Source organism: Macaca nemestrina, chromosome 9, assembly GCF_043159975.1.
Source record: "Macaca nemestrina isolate mMacNem1 chromosome 9, mMacNem.hap1, whole genome shotgun sequence".
Taxonomy (NCBI): domain Eukaryota; kingdom Metazoa; phylum Chordata; class Mammalia; order Primates; family Cercopithecidae; genus Macaca; species Macaca nemestrina.
In genome coordinates, this window is record NC_092133.1 from 65,733,561 (window position 1) to 65,759,606 (window position 26,046).

General features: G+C 50.8%; 2 protein-coding genes across 6 annotated transcripts in view; one reads left to right on the forward strand and one right to left on the reverse strand.

Moving 5' to 3' along the window:
- Positions 1–9,586, forward strand: part of LOC105466097 (hexokinase 1) — a 130,971-nt gene extending 121,385 nt beyond the window's left edge. For all 5 annotated transcript variants that reach the window (XM_071069669.1, XM_071069670.1, XM_011715030.2 and 2 more), the window contains 3 exons: positions 2,015–2,170; positions 5,958–6,191; positions 8,696–9,586. In XM_071069669.1, the coding sequence (XP_070925770.1) occupies positions 2,015–2,170; positions 5,958–6,191; positions 8,696–8,840 (535 nt within the window). In that variant the 3' untranslated portion in view covers positions 8,841–9,586. The remainder of the gene's footprint in view (positions 1–2,014; positions 2,171–5,957; positions 6,192–8,695) is intronic.
- Positions 9,587–11,598: 2,012 nt separating this feature from the next.
- On the reverse strand, positions 11,599–24,279 carry LOC105466096 (tachykinin receptor 2). Its single transcript, XM_011715028.2, has 5 exons — positions 23,294–24,279; positions 22,320–22,514; positions 16,363–16,516; positions 14,784–14,980; positions 11,599–12,797 (listed from the first exon to the last, which is right to left on the reverse strand). The coding sequence occupies exons 1-5, from the start codon at positions 23,683–23,685 to the stop codon at positions 12,539–12,541; spliced, it is 1,197 nt and encodes a 398-aa protein (XP_011713330.2). The 5' UTR covers positions 23,686–24,279; the 3' UTR covers positions 11,599–12,538.
- Positions 24,280–26,046: the final 1,767 nt, after the last annotated feature.

Consider the following 26,046-nt stretch of genomic DNA (forward strand, 5'->3'; position numbering starts at 1 on the left):
ACCGACCCCCAACATGGTACAAGATGGCCCGGGGTTGATGCCTGTCTAGGGGCCACCTGTGACTGTTTTTTAGCCTGGAGGATTCTGGCCTTCCGATCCTCTTGCTGTGTTCCTTCCCCATCAGAATAACAAGGGGGTGGGGTGAGGGTGGCTGGGTGGCAGGTTGGGGTGAAGCAGAGGCCCTGTGGCAATTGTACTTCCCTCTGCGAGCCTCCTGCACCACCTAGTGGCCGTGTGGAGCTCTGCAGCTCAGGTCTCAGGGACCATGTCCAAAATGGCAGTGTCTGCCATACTCCGAAATGAGACAAGTGACCCTTTGTCCCAAGCCCCCAGGAATCAGGCCATCCTCTGCCACGGCCAGGATGAGTTGGTCCAAGTTGTCTCCCAGGAGCAGAAAGAAGGGCTGGAGTAGCACCCAACACGAGTCATTCCCTAGCCCCCTCAAGGTTTTTGCTGTTTCTGAATACCACCTATGCTGTTATTTACTTAGTGTTTTTCTTTAAATCAGCTTATACTCCTTTTTTTTTTTTTTTTTTTTGAGACGGAGTTTCGCTCTTATTGCCCAGGCTGGAGTGCAGTGGCGTGATCTCGGCTCACCACAACCTCCATCTCCCGGGTTCAAGTGATTCTCCTGCCTCAGCTTCCCCCAGTAGCTGGGATTACAGGCATGCGCCATCACACCCGGCTAATTTTATATTTTTAGTAGAGATGGGGTTTCTCCATGTTGGTCAGGCTGGTCTTGAACTCCCAACCTCAGGTGATCTGCCTGTCTAGGCTTCCCAGAGTGCTGGGATTACAGGCATGAGCCACCGCGCCCGGCACTTATAGTCTTTACTGACATTTAATGAAGGAGGAAAAAGAGGGAGAAACAGTATTACCATAAACAGATGGTAACTATAAAATGAGTATAGTGAAGAACTGTGTTATTCAAGTCCAGCTAGATGCTGTCGCCTACCAAAGGCCCTGAGCTAAAACCCCCTTTGGCCTGGGTGCAGTGGATTATCAAAGTAATCCTAGCACTTTGGGAGGCCAAGGCGGGCGGATTGCTTGAGCTCAGGAGGTTGAGGTGGTCTTTGTGGTGGAATGAGAAGGACTGGATGGGACTTGGTAGTGGTGTCCACCCCTCTGTGATTCCATTGTGTTTCATGTTCTTCCATGTACCACATGAAATAGGAGGAATCCTGGAGTATCCGAATTCCAGGGGACTCTTCTCAGCTTTGGGACACTGGGCTTGGGCATATGCCATGGAAATTAATCAATCCTTTGTTATTCCTTGAGACCCTTGAGCATGGAGAGGGCAGGAAATTCAAAGTTCCAAGAACAGGTTGACCTCCAGTATGTTGTGGCCACTGAATTCTCCCTTCTGTGTGGCTTTGTCACTCTGCTGTGGGCTTGACCAGTACTCTGGGTATTTGCAAAACCTTTAGAAAAATCTAGGAACTTTCCTCTTTTTTTTGTCTTCTTGTTCCTTTAAGACTTAGCCCAGTCATTTGCTTATTCTGCAGATATTTTTTGGGCACTTTACTGAGGGCCCAGTGCTATGCTATGCTGTGCTGTGCCCTGGGGACTCAGAGCTGAAAAAGGCACACATGCCCTGTCCTCTTGGGGCTGTCACTGCAGCAGTGGTGGTGGGAGGCAGTGAGCTCATGTGTGTTATGAAGGAGGAGAATGGTGAGGTGTGTGGGAACCTGAAACAGGCAGGTAGAACCCAGGATGGAGGAGGAGGACAGGCTCTCAGGGAAGTGCCCTTGGGGCCGAGAGCTAGAAGGTAGCTGAGGAGGGAGACCAGTTTAGCGGGTAGACATGAATGCTGGTGGTGGTGTTTCTGATGTGAGAGAGTGGAGGACTCCCTGGTCCTCCCATGCTGCCTCTGCAGCAGAGCACAGGGATGGGCACTGGCTGTTGGTGATGCGCTTGAGGGGCAGTAAGAGACGCGGAGTGACCTTGAGACCAAGGGCTGACAGTCCTCCTGGCCACTTCCCATAGACACCCCAGGCCCCTCCTCTTGTCTCAGGTATGAGAAGATGATCAGTGGTATGTACCTGGGTGAAATCGTCCGCAACATCTTAATTGACTTCACCAAGAAGGGATTCCTCTTCCGAGGGCAGATCTCAGAGCCGCTGAAGACCCGGGGCATCTTTGAGACCAAGTTTCTCTCTCAGATCGAAAGGTGAGTGGGCAGTGCCTTCCCTGCCAGCACCCACCCTTCAGAGGTCTCCTGGCCAGTGGATTGTGATGGGGGTGGTAGGGACCCTAGGGGACATTGGCCATTTTTGAGGATGTTTTTTCTCCTCTGGAATAGCAGACCCTGGGCATCTGCATAGTGAAATCTTACAATTTTATTATAAATTAATTTCCTTGGCCTGGCGCGGTGGCTCACGCCTGTAATCCCAGCACTTTGGGAGGCTGAAGCGGGTGAATCGCGAGGTCAGGAGATTGAGACCATCCCGGCTAACATGATGAAACCCTGTCTCCACTAAAAATACAAAAAATTAGCCGGGTGTGGTGGCATATGCCTGTAATCCCAGCTACTTGGGAGGCTGAGGCAGGAGACTCGCTTGAACCCAGGAGGTGGAGGTTGCAGTGAACTGAGATCGCGCCACTGCACTCCAGCCTGGCCTGGCAACAGAAGGAGACTCTATCTCAATAAATAAATTACTTACTTTCCTTTTATCCATCCTTTATGTTGGGGCATTATATTGATTTATTTGAAATTATGTGTGTAAGAAGGTTATATGGATTCCATTTCAGATGGTAAAGGTGCACTACACATACTTGAATTGGGGGTGCATAGGGCCCACCCTGGATTTATCTGAAAGGCAGCCTGGGGTTCAGTGCCAGGCCACCTAGGAGCTGATGCCCCTCGGCACGTTGTTCTACCTTCTTTCTACTTTTCTCCTGTCCAGGGAACGTTTCTTCCTTGCCTGTGCTGTCTTCCAAGGCACACTGTGTGAGAAGGAGGAAAAATGGTCAGAAAAAACAAAAGCAATTGTGCAAATATTGTGTTCTTTTTAGAATGGTCATAATAACCTAATGTAGGCTCTGTGTAGGCTGGGCATGGTGGCTCAAGCCTGTAATCCCAGCCCTTTAGGAGGCTGAGGCGGGTGAATCACTTGAGCTCAGGTGTTCGAGACCAGCCCGGGTAACATGGCAAGACCCTGTTTCTACAAAAAGCACAAAAACTAGCTGGGTGTGGTGGCACATTCCTGTCGTCCCAGCTATTTGGGAGGCTGAGGTGGGAGGATGGCTTGAGCCCAGGAGGTGGAGATTGCAGTTAGCTGAGGTTGCACCACTGCACTCCAGCCTGGGCAACAGAGACAGACCCTGTCTCAACAACAACAACAACAAAAAAAAAAAAAAAAAAAAGGAAAAAGAAAGAAAGAAAAGAAAGATATTAAACCTTAAACAAAAAAAACCTAACAAGCCTATACATTGCTCTTACCCAGGCAAAATGGTTTTTAAGTATACAGTTCGGTGGCATTAAGTACATTCACATAGTCGCACAGCTATCACCACCATCCATTTCCGGAACACTTTTCATCTCCTCAGCTGAAGCTCTGTACTCAGCAAACACTAACTCCCCATTCCTCCCTTTCCCCACCCCAGCAACCACCATTCTACTCTCTGTCTTTTTGGATTTGACAACTCTGGATACTTCATATAAATAGAATCATATAGCATTTGTCCTTTGTGACTGGCTTAATTCACTTAGCATAATGTCTTAAGGTTCACCTGTATTGTGGCATGTATTAGAATTTCCTTATTTTTTAATTTTTTTTTTTTTGAGACGGAGTTTCGCTCTTGTTGCCCAGGCTGGAGTGCAATGGCGCAACCTCAGCTCACCATAACCTCCGCCTCCCAGGTTCAAGTGATTCTCCTGCCTCAGCCTCCTGAGTAGCTGGGATTACAGGGGCGTACCACCATGCACATCCGGCATGCCCCACTAGAAATAATTTTGTATTTTTAGTAGAGATGGGGTTTCCTCATGTTGGTCAAGCTGGTCCCAAACTCCCGACCTCAGGTGATCCGTCCGCCTTGGCCTCCCAAAGTGCTGGGATTACAGGCGTGAACCACAGCACTCGGCCATCATTTCCTTATTTTTAAGGCTGAGTGATATTCCGTCACACACACACTGCATTTTGTTTATTTATTCATCCATCCATGGACACTTGGCTTGCTTCCACCTTTCGGATATTGTGACAAATGTTACTATGAACATGGGTGACCAGTATCTCCTTTAGTCCCTGATTTCAGTTTTTGTGTGTGTGTATGCACCCTAAGTGGAACTGCGGGATCATACGGTAATTCCCCATTGAATTGTTTGAGGAACCACCATGTTGTTTTCCACAGTGGCCGTAACATTTTACATTCCCACCAGCAGCCCGTGAAAGTTCTAGTTTCTCCACATCCTCGCCAACACTTGTAATTTTCTGGGTTTTTTGAGAATAGCCATCCTAAGGGGTGTGAAGTGGTGTGGAAAGTCTTTTCAAGCATAATAGCAAAGAAAGAAATCATAAAGAAAAATAGCCAAATATAGCTACATAGCATCTATAAGTAAAAAAAAAAAAAAAAAAAAAGTAATCAAACTTAAAAGGCAACAGTAAACTGAGGAAGACATTTGTACTGTGTATGACAAGACGCCTAGCAGGGCATGGTGGGCTTTGGCAGGTCTGGTCTACACCTACTCTTCTCCACCGGCTGTGTGCTTTGCGATACTCAATTTCTCCCAGCCTCAGTTGCCTTATCTTTAAAATGGGAATAATCATACATGCATTGGTTGGTTGAGGAGTAAGTAAGGTAATGTATGTAAAATATATGTTACATGATAAGTCCTCCAGGAAACCTGACTGGTCTTCAGTGTACCATCCCAGTCATCATCATCTCTTTCAATTTAATATAAACAAGACAAACACATACCAGGAGAAAAGTCTTGAGACATAAGAAGTAGTTTATATGGCCAAAAAACAAACGGGGAAAAAAAAAAGTCATCCTCACTAATAGAGAAGAATATAAATTAAACTATAGTCTTGTGATTATGATGCCACCTTATAAAACTGTCTAAAGTTGTAAAAAATGGTATTTTCCAGTGAGAATAAGTGTGGCCAAATACTCTGCTGAAGAGAGAGTAAATGGATAAAATTTTCTGTAAGGCATCTGGCAATGTGTAGCAAAAGAAATTTAAGATTTATAAACAAACTTTATCAAATTTGTGAGACTGAGCTGCCCAGGCTGGAGTGCAGTGGCACAATCTCAGGTCACTGCAACCTCCGCCTCCTGGGTTCAAGCAATTCTTCTGCCTCAGCCTCCTGAGTAGCTGGGACTACACGCCACCATGCCTGGCTAATTTTTTGTATTTTAGTAGAGACAGGGTTTCACTGTATTGCCCAGGCTGGTCTCGAACTCCTGAGTTTAGGCAATCTGCCTGCCTCGGCCTCCCAAAGTGCTGGGATTACAGGCGTGAGCCACCGCTCCCAGCCTAAAATGTTTCTTTATAATAGCAGAAAATTGCAATTAACTTGAATTTCTCCGAATGGGCTAAAGAAATCATGGTGCATCCCTAGAAGGAATATTGTGGCAGCTGTTTCCAATCCTGTTCTCAGATAAGGCTGTGGGAAATTGCTTAAGGCATGAAACAGGAAAGAGAAAGAAAATCACATATCAAGGATAATCCCATTTCGCATATCATGAGAAAGCATACCAGCTAGGAAAAATAAACTGGAAGGAAATATATTAGAATGTTAATAGCATTTTCCTAGATGTTGAGACAGTGGTTTAAATTTTCCAATTTTTATTTTGCTAGATTTGCCAAATTCTCCACAATTTAACATGTAACACTTGCCCTTGACTCTGTTTGTGGATGAGTACAGTGACTGGGGGGGGCCATCCTTCGGAGGCGGTCCCCAGGCTGCTCTTGTGGGTCCCACTTCATCCAGCCCTCTGGCTTTTGTCCCCTACAGTGACCGATTAGCACTGCTCCAGGTCCGGGCCATCCTCCAGCAGCTGGGTCTGAATAGCACCTGCGATGACAGTATCCTCGTCAAGACCGTGTGTGGGGTGGTGTCCAGGAGGGCCGCGCAGCTGTGTGGCGCAGGCATGGCTGCGGTGGTGGATAAGATCCGAGAGAACAGAGGACTGGACCGTCTGAACGTGACTGTGGGAGTGGACGGGACGCTCTACAAGCTTCATCCGCAGTGAGTGGGCCTTCCAGTTGGGATGTGCAGAGCTTGCTGGGATCCCTTTGGATTAGGGGGTATCGGTGTGGTTCACGCTGGGGAAATTCCCTGCTGGAGCCCAGCCAGCCTAAAGGCTGTGCGTTCAGGAACTGGAGATTATCTGGGACAAGGTAATGAACAGTTTGTAGGGTTTGACTGGGATCCTTAGGGAGATATAGAGAAGTGGCTTCACTTGGCCAGCTTACACCAGTGGCATGATGTGACCCTCACTCCACTCCTCCTAGGCCCTGTTAGGTGGGGGCTGGGCAGTGGGAGAGGAGGTGAGGGTGGGCATGGGCTCACTCATAAGCCTGGTGAGCTGTAGCCAGGCCAGAGGCTGCGTTGGGTAAGTGTGGAGAGGATATTAAGAAAGGGGAGGAGCCGGGTGCAGTGGTTCACACCTGTAATCCAGCACTTTGGGAGGCCTAGGTGGAGGACTGCTTGAGTTCAGGAGTTTGAGACCAGCCTAGGCCACATAGTGAGACCTTCTCTGTACAAAAAAATTTTGAAAATTAACCGAGGATGGTGGTGAATGCCTGTAGTCCCAGCTACTCGGGAGGCAGAGGCAGGAGGATTGCTTGAGCCTGGGAGGTGGAGATTGCAGTGAGCCCAGATCACGCCACTGTACTCCAGCCTGGGCAACAGGGTAAGACCCTATCTCAAAAAATAAAATGGGAAAGGGGGAGAGCCACTCTCTTGTTCATCTGCTGAATCAGTTTGCTAAGACTTGAAAGGGCGGGAGTGGTTTGGGCCCTGGGCTTCATGGCAGGGAGGGGTAGGGAGTGGCCTCTCTCTTGTCAGGCGTCTGATCCCCCATGCCAGAGAAGGACATGTGATTGCCCTTGCTGTGTGATTGTGATCCACCACATGTCTCAAAGCTTGGCTTTTATGAATAGGGTGACCATATTCTTTATTGTCTACACTAAGGTACTCTTGCCAGTCAGGAGTGCTAATAATTATTACTCTGGGACTGTAGGCAAACTAGGACCATCCCAGATAAATGAGACCACAGTGTCACCCTACTTATAAACAACTTCACCCAACTCAGTGTAGACGTTACCTGCTTACCTCATGGCCGTGGCTTGGGGTGGAACCATCTGTCTTGCTCCATCCTCACCTCTGTCTCTCCTGCTTAATAGCTCTCCTTGCCATCAGCTGAGGCAGCACACAGGAGTGGTTTAGGGCTAGGCTTTGGAGCCACATACTCTTGGATTTAACCCTGGCACTGTCACTTAGAATCTGTGTGCAATTCTTTTTTTATTTTTTATTTTTTTTATTTTTTTATTTTTTTTTTGAGACGGAGTCTCGCTCTGTCACCCAGGCTGGAGTGCAGTGGCCAGATCTCAGCTCACTGCAAGCTCCGCCTCCCGGGTTCACGCCATTCTCCTGCCTCAGCCTCCCAAGTAGCTGGGACTACAGGCGCCCGCCACCTCGCCCGGCTAGTTTTTTTTTTTTGTACTTTTTAGTAGAGACGAGGTTTCACCGTATTAACCAGGATGGTCTCGATCTCCTGACCTCGTGATCCGCCCGTCTCGGCCTCCCAAAGTGCTGGGATTACAGGCTTGAGCCACCGCGCCCGGCCCTGTGTGCAATTCTTAATCCCTGCAAAATCTCATCTTCCTCATGGGGTGGCAGCCGCTGGCAGGACTAGAAATTAGATCTATGAAGTATGGGGCACCTGATAGGTCCTCAAACTCCTTGACTCAAGCTATCCTCCCACCTTGGCCTCCCAAAGTGCTGGCATGAGCCACCACACTTGGCCCACCTAATAGGTCCCCAACCAAGGGCAGTGACTACTTTTGAGAGCCCCAAGCATCTTCAGCCTGACCCTGCCTTTCATTTTCAGCCCAAATTGCAAGTATGTAGATTCAGCCTTTGTTCAGATACTATCTTCACTGGAGGGCATTCCTGTCTTTGGGAGCCAGGCTGTTGATGGTTGGGGGCTGGGGGTCTCAGGGCTGCAGCTGGAGGTGGGTGATATTCATTCCTGCATAGCCTCCTGAACCGATCCAGTGCTTGGTCCGCTTGGGCCTGCCTTAATGATCCATATCGGCCCCTAACATCCTCCTTGGTTTTGAGGTCCCCTTGGAGCCTCAAGCTCCAATGTGGCTGTGTGTGTTATTCATGTCCTAGCCCTCATAAGCCATACAGAGCAGTTGTGTTTGGATTCGCAGTTGGGCCTCTCTGCCGAAAACTGTGACAATGGGATTGACCGTAGGCCCACTTGCCTCCCAGCCATTCTCAACTGGCCACAGCTGCTTCTAAGCAGCCTCCCTCCCAACTGCGTTCACGCTCCTTATTGTTGGGTTCAGAGTCTGTTTGACTTCCGATGCTTATGCCCCGATAAACCCATCACAAAGTCGAAGAATCCTAAGTTGAATCATCACCAGTCAGGGGGCTGTCTGTGCTTTGGTGTTTTCAGGTAGGCCCAGCATCTCTCATCTTCCTCCAACTACCTTCTCCTGTTTTCTCATCCTTTTTAGCTTCTCCAGAATCATGCACCAGACGGTGAAGGAACTATCACCAAAATGTAACGTGTCCTTCCTCCTGTCTGAGGATGGCAGCGGCAAGGGAGCCGCCCTCATCACGGCTGTGGGCGTGCGGTTACGCACAGAGGCAAGCAGCTAAGAGCCCGGGATCCCCAGCCTGCTGCCTCTCCAGCACTTCTCTCTTCGAGCGGCGACCCCCTACCCTTCCAGCGAGTTGTGCTGGGAGACGCCGGCGCTGGGGCCCGCCGGCGCGGGGAGGAAAGCAAAATCCAACTAATGGTGTATATTGTAGGGTACAGAATAGAGCGTGTGCTGTTGATAATATCTCTCACCCGGATCCCTCCTCACCTGCCCTGCCACTCTGCATGGTTTGATTTCGACCTGGTCCCCCACGTGTGAAGTGTAGTGGCATCCATTTCTAACGTATGCATTCATCCAACAGAGTTATTTATTGACTGGAGATGGAAAGTCACACCACCTGATGGGCCTTCTGGGCCTCCAAAGCCCATCCTTGGGGTTCCCCCTCCCCGTGTGAAATGTATTATCACCAGCAGACACTGCCAGGCCTCCCTCCTGGGGGCACTGCCTGAAGGCGAGTGTGGGCATAGCATTAGCTGCTTCCTCCCCTCCTGGCACCTATATGGCCTGGCATCGCATCGTGGTGTGTCAATGCCACAAAATCGTGTGTCCGTGGAACCAGTCCTAGCCACGTGTGACAGTCTCGCATTCTGTTTGTCTCGTGGGGGGAGGTGGACAGTCCTGCGGAAATGTGTCTTGTCTCCATTTGGGTAAAAGGAACCAACCAACAAACAATGCCATCACTGGAATTTCCCACCGCTTTGTGAGCCATGTCATATGACCTAGTAAACTTTGTACCGATTCAAAGACCTGAGTGATGCTTAATGGCTGGGGACGGGGGGACAGGCGGAGGGGGGCGCGGTTTCTTGGGATGTGGCAAAGACCAAACATTGGGGGAGTTTTGTGGCCTTCTGGGTGGAGGAGGTTTTTTTTTTTTTGAGATGGAGTCTTGCTGTCACCCAGACTGGAGTGCAATGGCACAATCTCAGCTCACTGCAACCTCTGCCTCCCAAGTTCAAGCGATTCTCCTGCCTCAGCCTCCTGAGTAGTTGGGACCACAGGTGCTCATCCCTACATCCGGCTAATTTTTGTATTTTTAGTAGAGATGGGGTTTTCACCATGTTGGCCAGACTGGTCTCGAACTCCACACCTAAGTGATCTGTGCCTGCCTCGACCTCCTAAAGTGCTGGGATTACAGAACAAGGCCACTTGGCTTCCAGGCTGCTTGGGTTCAGTGAGAGGACCGCAACACTGGTCCCCTCTCTGCCATCCCCACACGGATCCTGCCCTTCATCTTCCTCTCTGCCAACCCCAAGACAAAGGATGAAATGTGCCCTGCCCCACCCCCTCCGCCCCCTCCACCCAAACACAGATGAAATCTTCAAGCAGCCCAGGGTGACTGCACTCTCCCACTCCTGGATCTTTTTTCTTTATTTTTATTTTCTGTAGACAGGGTCTCACTATGTTGCCAGGGCTGGTCTGCAACTCCTGAGCTCAAGCAATCTGCCCGCCTCAGCCTCCCACAGTGCGAGGATTATAGGCATGAGCCATCACTCCCGGCCCATCCCTCCTGGATCTTAGACTGACCCCATCCCTAGGAAACTAACCCTTGTCTGACCCTTTTACTCGCCCTATCCACCCCCACCTCAAGAGATTCCCGGTCCATCCCCAGGCTGCCATTTTGGATTCTCCCCTAGCCTTTGGTGGGTTCCATGTCACTCTGCACCCAAGCACCCTGTCATGTCCCAAGCCACAATTGCGGCTCTAAGTGGCTTTCCACAGGACTGATTGCCAAACCACCTGGTTTGGTGAGATCAGATTCCCTTTATTAGGGGCATGGTACTGGTGTCTGTGGAGCAGGGATTTTTTGGAGAAGACAGGTAGCATTACACCTTCCAGTGTGCGTTGACAATGTTACATGGTTCTTCTGCAGGGGAACCAGGGCGTGGAGGCTGAGTTGGCAAGCAGGAGGAGGTGTGCCCTTGGGATGGGCTGGGCCAGACCTGGAGCTTTCTGGGAGTTAAGACAGTTGCTGCTTTCTGCCCTCCAGCTTCTTGCTGCAGAAGTGGGAGTGGGTGGGAGCTGTGCTGCTGCTTTGTAGGTGGCTTTTGTATAAAATAGTTAAGAGTCATGGCTAACAGCCAGGTGTGGTGGTTCACATCTGTAATCCCACCACTTCAGGAGACAGGCAGGAGGAATGATTGAGCCCAAGAGTTCAAGACCAGCCTGGGCAACATAGCAAGACCCCATATCTACAAAAAAACTTAAAAATTAGCTGGGTGTGGTGGTGTGTACCTGTGGTCCCAGCTACATGGGTGACTGAGGCGGGAGGATCCCCTGAGCCCAGGAGGTTGAGTCTGCAGTGAGCCGTGATGGTGCCACTGCACTCCTGCCTGGGTCTCACAGACAGAGACCCTGTCTCAAAAAAAAAAAAAAAAGTCCTGGCTACCATGTATTGGGCACTTAATCTGGCCTGGCCTGCTAGCTTATAGGCATGACTCCCATCGTTCCTCACAGCATCCCTGTGAAGTAGTGACGATACTGGGCAGAGGTCACAGTGACTTGCCTGAGGGGAGACAGCTGGCTTTTTTGACTCTTAATCACCATCTACCTGGGCTGTATCTTACATCTTAAATACTGAGACAGAGAAGTCCTCCGCTGACTCAGTCACTGGGCTTCGTGAAATAAGAAGTTTCCTCCTTTGTATCCGCATCCTGATGGCGAGTCAGTGTCATGGTTGCATTGCCCACGGATATGTTTTGTTTAGCTTATGCAAAGTTTACAAAAATGTGGGTCAAATTCAACAAATATGGAAGACTCACATACAAATGTGGATTTATAGCTTCTCTCGAAAGATTTAGGAATATCTAGCAACAGTGGGCTCCCATTACCATGTGGCAACGCTTGTCCAGAGCTGAGTAGTTCCTGTCCCCTTTGAATGCCTATCCTCTCCAGGTTGCCATGGCCCCCACCACTCCCTAATAGCTCAAACTGAGGCTGGAAGTCAGTTGCCTTTTATCATCACATTTGCAGCTTTTCTTTTATACATATTCTTGTGTGCCCCAGGAAGGCATTTGAGCTTGCATCTCTTAGATTAGATAAATATCAGCTCACACTGCCTTTTCTGACCCTTACTGGATTCCCTGAAGTGCTCTCTGAGGTGGGTGGCTGAGTCCTCTTAGAGTCAGCATCCTTTCTGGAGTTCTGGCCCCATGTTGTCTTTGCCTTGGTGTACTGAAAGATGGGCATGAGCTGAACTTTCAGATCGGTCTTCTCGATTGGCTACTTCTCAAAGGGTGCTACACCTTGTTCCGCAGCCAGACAAGGCTTCAGGGTTCAGCAGGCACCTGTCTTAGTCCATTTGTGTTGCTTTCATGGAATACCCGAGACTAGATGGAATACCCGAGACTAGGTAATTTATAAAGAAAAGAGGTTTATTTGACTCATGATTCTGGTGGCTGGAATATCCAAGATTGGGCAGCTGCATCTGGTGAAGGCCTGAGGCTGCTTCTAGTCATGGTGGAAAGTAGAAGGGAATTGGTTTTGTGCAAAGAGATCACATGGTGAGAGAGGAAGCAAGACAGGGAAACTGAGGACACCAGACTCTTTCTAACAACTTGTTATCTTGGGAACTAGTCCATTCCCACAAGAGTGAGGATTAACTCCAGCTGGAGGGCATTAATCTATTCATAAGAGATCCATCCCCAAGACCCAAACACCTCCCACTAGCCCCTACCTCCCAACACTGCCACATTGGGATCAAATTTCAACATAAGTTTTGGTGGGGACAAGCAAACCATACCCAAACCATATCCCTGATCCATCCTGGGGACGCCCCGCCTCCCCACAGGTAGCCTCGGCGGGGGCTGCATCCCCAGCCATGAACAAAGTCTCCTTAGTGTGACACCTTTTGACTCTCGTGGAGAGGGAGGGCGTGGGAGTCAGCTCGAGCTTATCTTCCTCGGTGGGTGTGAGCCACGGGCAGCAGCGGAAGGCAAGCCGGAATCCAGAGCGAAACCTGGGGGAGCAAGGGGCACCTTGAGCCAGGGAGTTAGGGGCACAGGAGCTGTGATGTGACTGCCCCACCCCTAGGAAACTGAGTTCCTTCCAGGGGAAAGTCACTGTCTCTCTCCAAGAGCCTCCCACGGCTCAGGGGCTCTTGAGAGATGCCTTCGTGGGTGAGTTTGATTTTTGGAAACTGCCAGAGTGTTCTGGAGTGGGGTCTAGTGAATGAAGTGGGTGACTAAGCTGATTTAGGTCATCTGTTATTGCAAACAAACAAAAAAACACCCCAGCATAATTACTAAAAAACCCCACACAAACCCAGCAGATATTCTTGTTTGACTTGTTAACTGGCTTCTAAGGGAGGAGTCAGAACTCCTCCTGCTAAAACACAATGGAAGCTTTGGCAACTTGGGAGAACAAGGATGCTTTTCCCAAGGGGACTGCATTGAAAAACCCACACTTGGAGCCACCAAGTTCTGGTGCATTTGCCTGAAAACAAATAGCTCTCCCCATGGCAGCACTGAATGGGAGTTTAGAGCAAGCACACACAGTGAGTGGAAGAAATCAGACAGCAGAAATGGAACGCCGGCTGCTCAGAGAGGGGAATGATCCAGAAGCGATGTCAGGATCTTGTAGAGCCTGGGGTGTTGTTCAGACCCCCAGGGACTGTATCTCCCTTGGGTAGCAGGAGAGTGATGAACCCACAGAGACAGTGGGCTGGTGGCCCTCCCTGATGTCGAGTCCCTGTCTCCAGGTTTTCAATCCCACAAGTCTTTAAAAGAGAAATGCGTGGTGTGGGGATAAGATGACAGGCCTTGGAGACATATGGAGTCCTGGCTTTACTGTTTGTTGTATGAGTTTGGGAGCATCTTCCTTTCTGAAGCTCATTTCCTCATCTGTAGAGTGGGGATGACACCTGCTTCTCTCCTATTATCTACTTCCCTCTCAGAAGATAGAGGAGAACCCTTCAGTAAGCATGCAAAAAATCATAGCTCCTTACTTCCTTTTGGCTTTCCCCAGGCGGGTGAAATGTCTGAGCAACAAAGATCCTAATGGCATTATGAGTAGCCTGGCTATCTGGCCAGGGAGGTGACAAAAAACACGAACAAAGAGGTCTGAGGCCAACTTCGCCCACATCATTATCTCACTGAGGTGAGACTGTGTCCACCTCTCACTGCCCCTTACTTGTCCCACCTTCAGGGTTTTCTGCAGCTGAAAGGCCTGCTCTGCAGGACTCCTGGGGCTGAGTTCCTGCCTGGCTCCTCACCCCCCACCTCTCCAGGTGCCCCAGAGCTCGTGCAGGCCCCTCTCTAGGACTCATTTCCTCAGAATCACAAGGGCTAGGGAAACCGGATGATGCCAGGAGAGTGAGATTCTGGGGCTCTCCTTCCTGGCTGTCTCTGCCAAGGTCACTTCTCAGCTGCCCTGAAAGCCCCTGGAGGACAAGGCATGCACTGTGACCTTTCCAGGGAGCAGCCTGTCCCACCCCTGTGCTGGCCCCAGCCCCCATCCCTGCTTTCACTGCCAGATGGGTGCCGCTCACTTGGCTCCAGGAAAGCCCTCAGTAGGAAGCTCGTGAAAATACTAGAACAGAAGTCAGTCCCTCCCTCCCGCTACTTGGCTCTTCTTTCCGCCGTCTCTCTGGCCCGCCCCCTCTCTCTGATGCTCCCCTTCCCTCCATCTCTCTGGTCCTCCCTTCTCTCTTCTTCTTACCCCAGACACAGAACCCAGAAGAGCCAGCAGTAACAGACGGTTAGAGCTACAGCCTGGGAGACAGGGTGAGGCTTTGGGGAGGATGGGGGCTCAAGCTAGGCCCAGGCCAGAGGGAGGATTATGCTGGGGGCTGAGTGTGAGGACGGCTTTCTCGTGTAGGCTGGGGGAACAGGGCCACAGGCTCCAGCAGGAAGGAGGGTGGATGCCTGAGCTGTGCAGGGGAGCCCAGCTGGGGCCAGGCAGTGGAGCTCTGAGGGCAGAGGGTGGGATTGGAGTGGGGGCTCACCTGTGGTTGAGGCAGCAGTAGATGATGGGATTGTACATGGTAGAGCTCATGGCCAACCAGAAGAGTGCCAGGTAGACCTGCTGGATGAACTTGTGGCAGTAGATGTCCTCTTGGAAGCTGCCCAGGATGAAGTAGAGGTGGTAGGGCAGCCAGCAGATGGCAAACGTCACCACCACCAGCACCATGGTCTTCACAAACTGGTCCAGGAGAGGCTCAAGTTACTTCTCAGTGCCCAAGTCCCAGCCCCAGCCCTCCAAGGGCAGACGTAAAGCACCCCTTCAGCCCGCCTGGGAATCGCTCCACACTCAGACCCCATTAGCTCTATTACTCAGGCCCCTGAGCATGTGTCGCCCAGACCTTCCTGAACCCCCAACCTCAGGGACCTTTGCTCAGGCCGGTCCCTCTGCTCACACTGCTATCCTTCCTTTGAAGTCCTCACTCCTTGAAGCCCAGCTCAATGGCCACTTCCTACAAGAGGTGTCTGGGACCCCTTGATTCGCTGCAGCTCCCCCTCCCTGGAGAGTGGCTGAGCTCTCTCTCCTAACCCCATCCCTAGGGGAGCCCTCGTGTCAGCTATGCGTTCCCAGGTCGCCCCCTCTCTGGGATCTGTATGGGCACAGCCCTTCTCTCTGTGGGCTGTGAGGTTCCAACTAGGGACCCCTGCCTCTGCCCACGGGTCAGCTTCCGGACCTCCCCCTCCTCAGAGCCTGGCCCCTGCAGGCACACTCCTGCACTGCTCGGGAGCCCGCATGCCAATTACAAAAGGTCTGGGGGTTCCTGGGCACCCTGATCCTCACGTAGGATCTGGGCTGAGACCCTGAGGGTGGAGCAGATGGAGGCCAGTGCTCCATGAGGGGCACCAGATGGCGCCCATGTGCAGCTACCTCCCCAAACCACCTGTGAAAGATGCCTACTATTGGGTGAGAAGCCGTGGCTTTGACCTGGCTACATGATGTGGTTAACCCATTACCTCCCCTGTTGCCTGGCAGGAAGGGGGCAAGGACAAGCTTGGACTGGAGGAGGGTGAAGGGGGTCTGGGACACAGAGGGCTACATCAGGACCTTCAGGGGGGCCTTGGATGGCAGAGAGTAGGGGGATACTGGCACTTCCGGAAGAAACTGGAGACAGATTTGATGAAGCTGGACAACAATCCGGTCTCCACGACTTCTGAGGTCCGCAGTTCCAGCCTTTGAGGGCTCTCCTGTGACAGTCTAGGCACCTTCTATAGTTCTGTGGGGCTTCTCAAATTCAACATTCTGATTATTCAGTCTAAGATTTTAATATTTTATCATTCTAAGATTCTTGGGGGTATCTGAATTCTATGGGGCTTTAGGAGTCCCTAACTCCCCTAACATTCTGGGAAGTTTCTTTAATTTTGTGTGTGGCCAAAGACCAAAGGGAAATCTGCCCGCCTGGGAGGAACGCGGTCAGGCTCTGGCCCCAGGCTTCGCGCAAAGGCAGCTTCCGCAAGCTTCTCCCGGGCGCCCTCTTGCGGACCGGCCTTGAGACCTCAAGGGCGGCTCCCCAGGGCGGGGCCAGGACCAGCCCCGCCCCCGCCAGGCCCCGCCCCCGCTCCCACCTTCTTCTTGGCCTGCAGGTGGCGCAAGTTGGCACCGTGGGTCTGCTGTCCGGGCACTGCGCGCCTCCAGAGCGTGAGTCCGATGACGCTGTAGGCGACGAACATCACCGCGAGCGGCAGGAAGTAGATGAGGGCGATCACCACGAGGTGGTACCTGCAGGGAGAGCCGGGGGCCTCGGCAGTGGGCGGCCCGGGGACGACGCCGAAGTCGGCCAGTGCCTGGTCCTGGGACCCCGCGGGCACTGTGGAGCCGCCCCTCCGGACCCACCCTGAGCGCCTTCCAGGGACTTGGTTTGATTTAAACAAAAATAAAGGGGACACTGGGTAGCCTGTGTGCCAGGAGACGGCTTCCCCTGCAAAAGGGACGCCAGCAGTAGCCCTGCGTCCTTCCACGTGATAGACACGTGTCAAAAAAAGGAAAAATGAGCGAAACAAATTAAAAAGTAACTTGTTGACAATTTAAAATACCATTAAGCACAAAGGAGGCAGTAAAATTATCCCACTCCCACCACTATTAACATTAACCATTAATATCTGGCATATTTTTTCAAGAATCATATGTATGAATAGTAGTCACCCCTGATGGGAGTTTCACTTTCCCGGGTTTCAGTTACCCCTCTCAACTGCGGATCCGAAATAGGGATGGACAGTACCACGAGATATTTTGAGAGGGAGAGACCTCATTCACAGAAGTTTAATTACAGTATATTGTTATACTTGTTCTGTTTTATTAATAGTTATTGTTAATCTCTTACTGTGCCTAATTTATAAATTAAACTTTATCATAGATACGTTGAGAAAAAAATAGTATTCATATATATAGAGAGAATTCAGTACTATCTGAAGTTTCAAGCATCCTCTGGGGGTCTTGGAGTGTATCCTACAGTATAGCCATATATGTATATGTATGTGTATATGTATATGTATATGTATATGTATGTGTACGTGTATGTGTATATGTATGTGTGTGTGTGTATGTGTATATATATGTGTATGTGTATATATATATAATCTGTATCTGTCTGGATGGATAGAATGACTGGTGTTAATAAGACTCCATCTGTACCAACATCGCTGTGGGGGAATGGGACAGTGGAAAAGCGCCGTATATCACATGCTGCTGTGTCATCTGCTTACGGTCATCAGCATTTGGCTGGGAACCTGTTTGTGTCAGCAAATGCCTTTTCATACCATCTTTGAGGAACTGGTGCAGAGTACCACTGCATGGCTTCCTACTCTGTCCCCAGGGAGGACACTGGGTTGTGTTGAGGCTTTTCATTTCCTTTTGGAAACAGTGTAGGCCAGGCGTGGTGGCTCATGCCTGTAATCCCCAAACTTTGGGAGACCAGGATGGGAAGATTGCTTGAGACCAGGAATTTGAGACCAGCTTTGGCAAGATAGTGAGACCCTATCTCTATAAAAAAATTTTAAAAATTAGCCAGGCGTACTGGGGCACATCTGTAATTCCAGCTACTCAGGAGACTGAGACAACAGGTTCACTTGAGCCCAGGAGATCGAGGCTGCAGTGAGCTATGATTGGACTACCGTACCCTAGCCTGGGCAATAGAGTGAGACCCTGTCGGAAAAAAAAAAAAGACAATGTCCCCAGTCCTTAGATCTCTGGTTTATGACGCTGCAACCTCTCTCTGATGAGCTGCAGGCTGGGGACTGACTCCCAGGCAGATCTGCAGTGGGAGCCTGTGGAGACAAAAGTGACTCCATCTTGGGTGCCCTCCCCCGTGTTGACTTCTGATGCACTCCAGTCTTGTGAATGCCTTCTGATTTCTACTTTATTTACTGTTCCTAGTGAAAGAACTTGTCAACCTTGATGTTACTCCACAAATCGTGAGCCGTGATGCACATAGCGTTCTTGCCTGTTCTGGAGGGCTGCCTTTCGTTGTCTTGTTGGAGCACTAATACCCTTTCCCTATGGTATCTAAGCGTTGCGTCTGGGGAGTGAGAATGCAGAGCTCCACCTGTCTTGTGGCCATCCAAGATCCTGCTTCTGTCTGTAAATTCCCTCAATAAATCACCCAATACTAACAAACTGGATTTGTTCTGCCTCCTTCTTTGGGTCTCAGCTCCTTTGGCATTCGGGGATCCCTTTCATAGAACAGAGTCCTTGGAACATTCCACCAAAGGGGCCTGAGACCCTTGGTCCTGTCATATGACTTTTTCTTTCTTACTGGGAGGACTGAGGTGTTCCCAAACCTCCTGCATCTACCTGCCACGTGCTGGCCTTGCTGGGCCCCTTTCTAGAGGTGCTGCCACCCCAAGGGAAGGGGACCCATGGTGAAACCACCTTTGTAAAATTATAACGGAGGAAATTATGACAGTGAAAGAAATCAGACCTAACCGACTCTGTCTTGCTTCTAACCCTTAAGCTGTCCTTGTTCGTGCCTGGGCGTAGGCTGAACTATCTTTGGGAAGGAATTCAGTTCATAATTTTACTCTGAAACAAAATTGACAACAGCCCTTTCCCGAAAAGACCCCCTACTTGCCTGGGGTCCAATCTGCCTTTCCAGCACTAACAAATTAGCTACAAGAATAGAAATTAATTTAGGGGTCATGCAGCCTCCGGCTCCAAGAGTTTGAACCTCCCCAAATTCCTGGGAGTAACATCACTATAGTAAAACCTAAGAAGAGTGCTTGAGATATTTTCCAGACCCTGCACTCGTGGATCAGCTGACACCACCCAGGCCAGCAATCTGACTCAACCAGTTCTGCCATCACACCCAGGAACAGAAGACAGCAAGAAAACCTCATTTCGACATCATATGATTCCATCTCCAACCCGACCAATCAGCATTCTCCATTTGCCAATCCCCTACCTGCCAAATTATCTTTAAAAACTCTGATTCCTGAATGCTAAGGGAGACTGATTTGATTTTGTTTTTGTTTTTGTTTGAGATGGAGTTTTGCTCTTGTTGCCCAGGTTGGAGTGCAGTGGCGGGGTCTGGGCTCACCACAACCTCCACCTCCCAGGTTCAAGTGATCCTCCTGCCTCAGCCTCCCAAGTAGCTGAGATTACAGATGCCTGCCACCACGCCCTGCTAATTTTTGTATTTTTAGTAGAGACAGGGTTTCTCCATGTTGGTCAGGCTAGTCTGGAACTCCTGACCACTGCCTTGGTCTCCCAAAGTGCTGGGATTACAGGCGTGAGCCACCGCACCTGGCCTAATTTGAGTAAATTAAACTCTGGTCTCCTGCACAGCCGGCTCTGCATGATTACTCTTTCTCCACTGCAATTCCCCTGTCTTGATAAATCAGTTCTGTCTAGGCAGCAGGCAAGGTGAACCCATTGGGTGATTATAAAGGCTCCAGTCAATCTCTCTCCTAAAGTCTTGTGTTTAGAATTCTGCTTGGGTTCTTGTGCAAACATGCCAATTGCAAGAGGTTCAGGCACTCCTAGACTCCCTGATCCTCAAGTAGGCTTTGGGTTGAGAACCCCAGTGTGAGGCAGATAAGAGGGGAGGAAAGGCAATGAAGGCCAGGGCCCATCACCTTACAGAGTGAGGATCAACAGGGCCCCCTGTCTCGGTGTCCAGATAGGGAAACTGAGGCCCAGAGAGGCACAGGCAGTCTGTGTCATATCAGTCTACAGATTTAATCATGACCCAATTTCCCCTTTTCTGAGGGTCAGCACTGTGGGAGTCAGAACAGGGCTCTTGTCCAGCCTCTTGTTTAAAACATGATCTTAGGCAAGTCAGGGCTTTCCCTCAGCCTCAGTTTCCCCATCTGTAAAAGGAGGAGGCCATCTCTAAGTCCTTCCTTAGCAGGAGCCACACTCCTCTATTGCTTGCTCCCAGGATGTTGTGCAGGACAGGAATTCACCCTGGGCTAGGTCTCCATGCAGAAGGCAGAGGGAGAGAGTCCCAGGGGCCACCTTTTTTTGTTTGTTTTGTTTTGTTTTGTTTTGAGACGGAGTTTTGCTCTTGTTGCCCAGGCTGGAGTGCAATGGTGTGATCTTGGTTCACTGCAACCTCCGCCTCCCGGGTTCAAGCAATTCTCCTGCCTCAGCCTCCCAAGTAGCTGAGGATGGATCACCCGCCATCATGCCCGGCTAATTTTTATATTTTTAATAGAGACGGGGTTTCATCACATTGGCCAGGCTGGTCTTGAACTCCTGACCTCAGGCGATCTGCCCGCCTCGGCCTCCCAAAGGGAGTCTTTTTGTATTTTGATTTTGGGGGTGTGTGCATGTGTTCCTGGAGAGGGCATCTTTAATTTCATCAGATTCCTAATTACACACAGTTACATGAGCCTGTGGGGATGGAGCCCTCATACTAAATCTCTAAATTAGGCTCTCCCCCAAGAAAAACAATAACACATTCTCATACTTAAAACCAGGCTTTCCCCAGATCCTTTCGGAATTTTAAGTAACACCAAAGTATGGCTTTCCTAGCCCGCCCCTGCCTGCCTGTTCTTCCCGGTTGCCAGAAGCTGGGTTGGAACTCGCTGTTCCCAGAGAGTTGGCGTGCGCAGTGGTCCTGTATTAAGGTGGAGAAATACCGCCTCCAAGTGGCCGGTGTCAATATGTTCTGCTCTCCACCCTTTCCTGAGCCAGAAATGTATGGAAACTGCTCTCTGTGAGAGGGTGGGGGTGCAGGGAGAGATCAGAGACCCTGGGCAGTTCCCAGGAATGGCTTCTCAGAGGAAGGGCACTTTCCCTAGCCCTGAAATCCACAAAAGCAGCCTTCTCCTGGCAGGTGCTCAGGACAGATGGAGACCAGGCAGGGAGGGTGTTGGAGGAGAGGTGTGTTGCCATGGCTACCTGGCAGCCCTCACCTCAGACCACGCACACCCTCATGCTTGGGGCAGCTGGGACTTTGTGGGAAGGATCTGTCACCTCCAGGTGTGTTTTCATGTGTCCCCTATTTAAACTACCACATGCTGGGTACCAGTTTTGTGCCAGGCATGGTGCTAAGTAAGGGCTTCACGTACACTATCTCACTGACACTCACAAAGTAAGGTACTACTATGAATCCTCATTTTAGAGAGAGAAAGCCAGAGGTTCAGAGGTTATGTGAGTGTGAGGCATCCCCGGGCCAGGCGGGAGCAGGCCACGTTATGGGCCTGACTGACCGCAGAACCCCAGTCAGTTCTTTAGCCTCTACCAAGCAATGGCTCAGTGCCTGGGGACCCCAGAGACATAATGTGAGATCCTCAGAAACTGAGGCCAGAATGGAGAAAGGACTCACCCAGGGTCACACAGCAGCTGGGCCATACCTGAGTCCCTCTAACCCTGCCCTCCCTGCCTCCAGCCTGTGATGCCCACCTCAGCAGCCTGAAAATGTCCCAGGCTTCATCATGGATGCTTTCTGCCTCAGTCTCCTGCCGCTTTGTGGCCTGAGCATATACAGAGTCTCCCCCAAACACGTGCCTACACATGTCCCTAACATGTGCCCGAGTGCACGCACCTCTACAAACATGCCCACACACTTGCACGTGCATACACCGGCAGAAATGGGTGCCGCGTGTGCATGTGACATGTACAGTCACATACACGTGTGCATGCGTGCATATCCTTATCTAAGGATGCACGGGTGCATATTTGAGTAGCAGAGTGGTGAGGAGATTGGGTCCTGGGCAGGACTGCTTGGATTTGAATCCCTAGCTGGATTTGAATTACTAGCTGTGTGGTTTTGGGCATGTTACTTAGTTTTTCAGTGCCTCAGTTTCTTCATCTAAAAAATTGTAATGATAATAATATAATACATACTCCATATTGTTAGGAGAATTAAATGGGTCAACATCTATAAAGTGCTAAGAACAGATCGGCTACATCGTGTGTGTTGTTTACTAAGCATACAGGTATATTCGCATAATCCCATGTACACTCACTCATGTGTACACCTATGCACACACACCACACATGCATGGACATGGATGCATGCACGCACACACACGTGCACACGCACACACAGTTGCCCTCCACAATCCCCCAGAGGCCTTACACGAGGAGCGTCTTGCCCCCGCTGTCTTCGGGCCAGGCCACCACGCACTTGGTGGCACCCTGATCCATGGTGACGGTGGAGTAGAAGCACTGGGGGGAGGCCAGGGCGAGAGCCACCAGCCAGATGCCAGCAATAACCGCCTTGGTGCCGGGGGCTGAAAGCCGAGGCTGGAAGGGATGGACGATGGCCATGTACCTGTGAGCAGAGGGCAGCATGAGTGGCAGGGGCCCTCCTGTTAGCCCAGCTCCCTTTCCCCTGTCTCCCTCTCTCCCAACCCAGGCCCACGCCCTCTAGCCCTTCCCCGCACTGCTGCCATCTGTCGATGTCATAGTCTCAGCCGACCTGCAGAGAGTCTGCTGGGCTGGTGACTTTCCCGCAGCCACACAGCACACCGATGCCTTGGAACCCCAGCCCAGGTACCCCAGCCCATCATTTCCCTCTGGGCACAGACATGCCCTTGGAGGGCCACAAGAAAGCCACACTGGAAGCCCATCTCAGGGCAAGACCGAGCATCCAACATTAGCCTGAAGCTCAGCCCTGAGCAGCGTTGGGAAAATAATTGGCCCTATTAGATTGTAATTGCAAGCATTCTCAACATTTTCCCCTTGTGTAATCTATCTGGAATAATAAAAAAAAACAGTATAAGACATTTCTTTGGAGTGAAAGAAAGACAACAAAACAAAGAACACTTTAGAAGATCGCTAAAACATCGCCCATTTCCCCTACAGACTTGAACAACTCGTCTAGTGCATCTAGTACAAAGTCCTTCTTTGTGTCTAACCCTCAGTCTACCTTCTTCAGCTCCACAGTACCCCCGCCTTCCAGATTCATAGTTTTGGACCATGACCAGATTTGGGAGGCCATTCTCTTGGTTCTACCCAAACATGCTGTGTGACCACAGGTATGTCAACACCCTTGTCTGAGCCCCAGCTCAGTGAGGAGGCTCCCCCCAGCTTCCCCAAGGCCCCTCTTGCCTGTCGGCAGCAATGGCAGTCATGGAATAGATGCTGACAAACATGGCTGTGATGGGGAAGAGGTTCTGGAAGTAGCAGAAGGCACGGCCGAAGTACCAGATGTTGTGGCTGGCATAGACAAAGTTGAAGGTTGCATTGAAGGCAGCCATGCAGAGGTCGGCCAGCGCCAGATTGACAATGAAGTAGTTGGTGACTGTGCGCATCCTCCGGTGGGCCAGGATGATCCAGATGATGATGGCATTGCCCGTCACGGCCACCAGCACCAGGGCCAGGTAGGCTGTGGCCCACAGTGCCAGCTGCCAGCCGGGCATGGAGAAGGCTGTGGTGCCCGTGGTGTTGCTCTCAGGGCCAGATGAGATATTGACTTCAGTCACAATGTCACAGGTCCCCATGGCTGCTTCTGGGTCTGGAACAAAGGGCCTGGCTCCTCGGCTCCTCCCGGATTTGCTATGGAAGAGAACTCCCCTTCAGAGCATGGGTATATGGGGGCAAGGGGAGGAGCAGATGCCAAGCATGGTGACACATCAGGAGAGCCTGGGACCACTCCTAGGTCTCAGGCAAAGATGAGTTGCGCTGAGCACAAAGCCCAGTCCAGAACCATTGTTATTTCAGATTCCATCCTGCTGGCCAGACTTCTTGAATATCTCGTAGAAATACAAAATTCAAATCACAGCGTCAGAGCAGAAAACATCCTTATAAGTCAACCCCTTCGCCGAAGAGATGGAAGACGGAGATTCCAAGAGGGGACGGGACAGCCCAGGTCACTCGGGATGTTGGTGACAAGTTAGGGTTCGAACCCAGGTTTCTCGTCACATAATCCAGGAAACCTTCTGGATCAGAGGAATGCACAGTGGGAGTCTCTGGAGTCCACAGGTCAATGGCGTAGCAGCCTCTCTCCAGGCTTTGGGGTGTGAGCCGGGCTGGGGGCTGGGTGCTCAGGGCTCTTCCAGCTGCCAGCCCTCACCGCAGCTTCCCTGCCTTTCTCTGGGGCAGGGCCGGCAGGGGGCCTTGGCAGAGGTACTGCCTGCTCACGAGGTGGGGCTTTGGCTCCCACCCCTGGCCCCACCCCCTGCTTGGCCTTGTCTCTTGAAAGATTTAGGACTAGCTGCCGAGGCAGGGAGAGACCTGGGGGAGATGGGGCTGGCACGGAGGGCCCAGCTCTTGGCGGGTGTTGACTTTCACCCCAGGACAGGAGCTACGTTTAAAGAGTGATTCTGAACAGAGAAGGAGTTTGAGCCTGGTTTGATGACTCCAGGCAAGTCTCTTAACCTTTCTGAGCTCTGTCTACCCCATCTGAAAAATATAGGGAAAAATGGTGTGCATCTCACGCTACATTTGTGAATTTTAAATGAGATAATATGCACAAAGTCTATTTAGCACAGGGGTTGGTACATAAAAACTATGATTGGAGTTTCTGGCCCCAAGGGAGGACCCCACAGCTCTGGGCGCTCTAGGAGGAGAAGCCAGAACCCGGAGCATTTCCAGCGAGTTCCCAGGTGATACTGATGCTGCTGGAGCCAGCACCTCACTTTAAGAACCACCGTCTCAGGACAAAGCCAGGGCTCTTCCAGGAACCACAGAAAAGCTGGAGTTTTAATCCCTGAGAAGCTGCTCTAGGTTTGCCCCAAGATACCTGTTCCTGGTCATTGACTGTGTAAACGTGTGTGAAGCTGTGAAGATGTTTCTGAGTGACTGTATGTGCGGCTGACATGTTAAGCTCACACACATGCATGAACCTGTGCGCACCTGTGGTGTGTGGACCATGAAGGCAGGGCAGGCTTAGCGGGAGTGGAGGAGGGCATGCTCTTCATTAAAGCAGGGGAGGCCTCTCATTCACCAGCAAACCCTCGCACAGCAGCCTCTGTGCTCCCAAGGCTCTGCCTTGCACGGCCTGGGTTTCTCGTTGGCTGAGCCTTGGCCCCCACACTCCCAGTCAATTTTTTCTTCTCCCTATGTGTCACTTCCCTGACACCCAGCCCCTTGTCTCCCAGGGTGAGCTGGGAAAGTCCTTTAAAGGCCTCTAGTGCTGAAGAGATTGTGCCACCCATGGAATCCAATATAAAAACAACGCTAAACCATAAGTCATGCAACGTAAACATGCTGACACTGAAAGAGCTTCTTTATGGATTTTACTGATTGTGAACTTCTGGGTAAGTTCATCACAATCAACACTGAAATTGTATCTATTGTTTGGTGTCCCTGCTGTGCAGATGTGAGGAGCATGTGCTGGGTCGAATGGGAACCCCATCCTTGCCCTTGGGGAGGGGGTGCTTCCTGGGCCCCTACCCCTCCCGTGGGTGTGTGCCTGTTTCCTCTCTGGAGCGGCCTGTTTGGACTTTGGATCCTAGCAGAAGGGTCTCCGCCTTTGATCTCTGTTGGTGGCAGCAACAGTAGCAGTACTTTAGGACTTGATTCTGTTTCATGCCCATCTGGCCAGGGTCCTAAAGGGCAGAACGTGTAGAACTAAGAATGGAAGCCCAAGATAGCCTGCTCTCTTTGCTGTCCTCCTGCTCCCAGGCAGCGGGGCTTTGTGAAGCTTCAGGTGCAAACCCAGTGCAGGGCTGGGATGTCTGAGCGCCTGTCACCAGTCACAGAAGCCCAGCAAAGTTCAAGTTCCTTCCTCCCCACAACATTCCACCACTTCCACTGTGTATATAAAGAGGATTATGTTTTGGAACTTGTACATCTGAGTTTTAATTTCCCCCTTAAATTATCTGCTCTTGCAGCTTTCCAACTATGTGCTATGGTTTGAA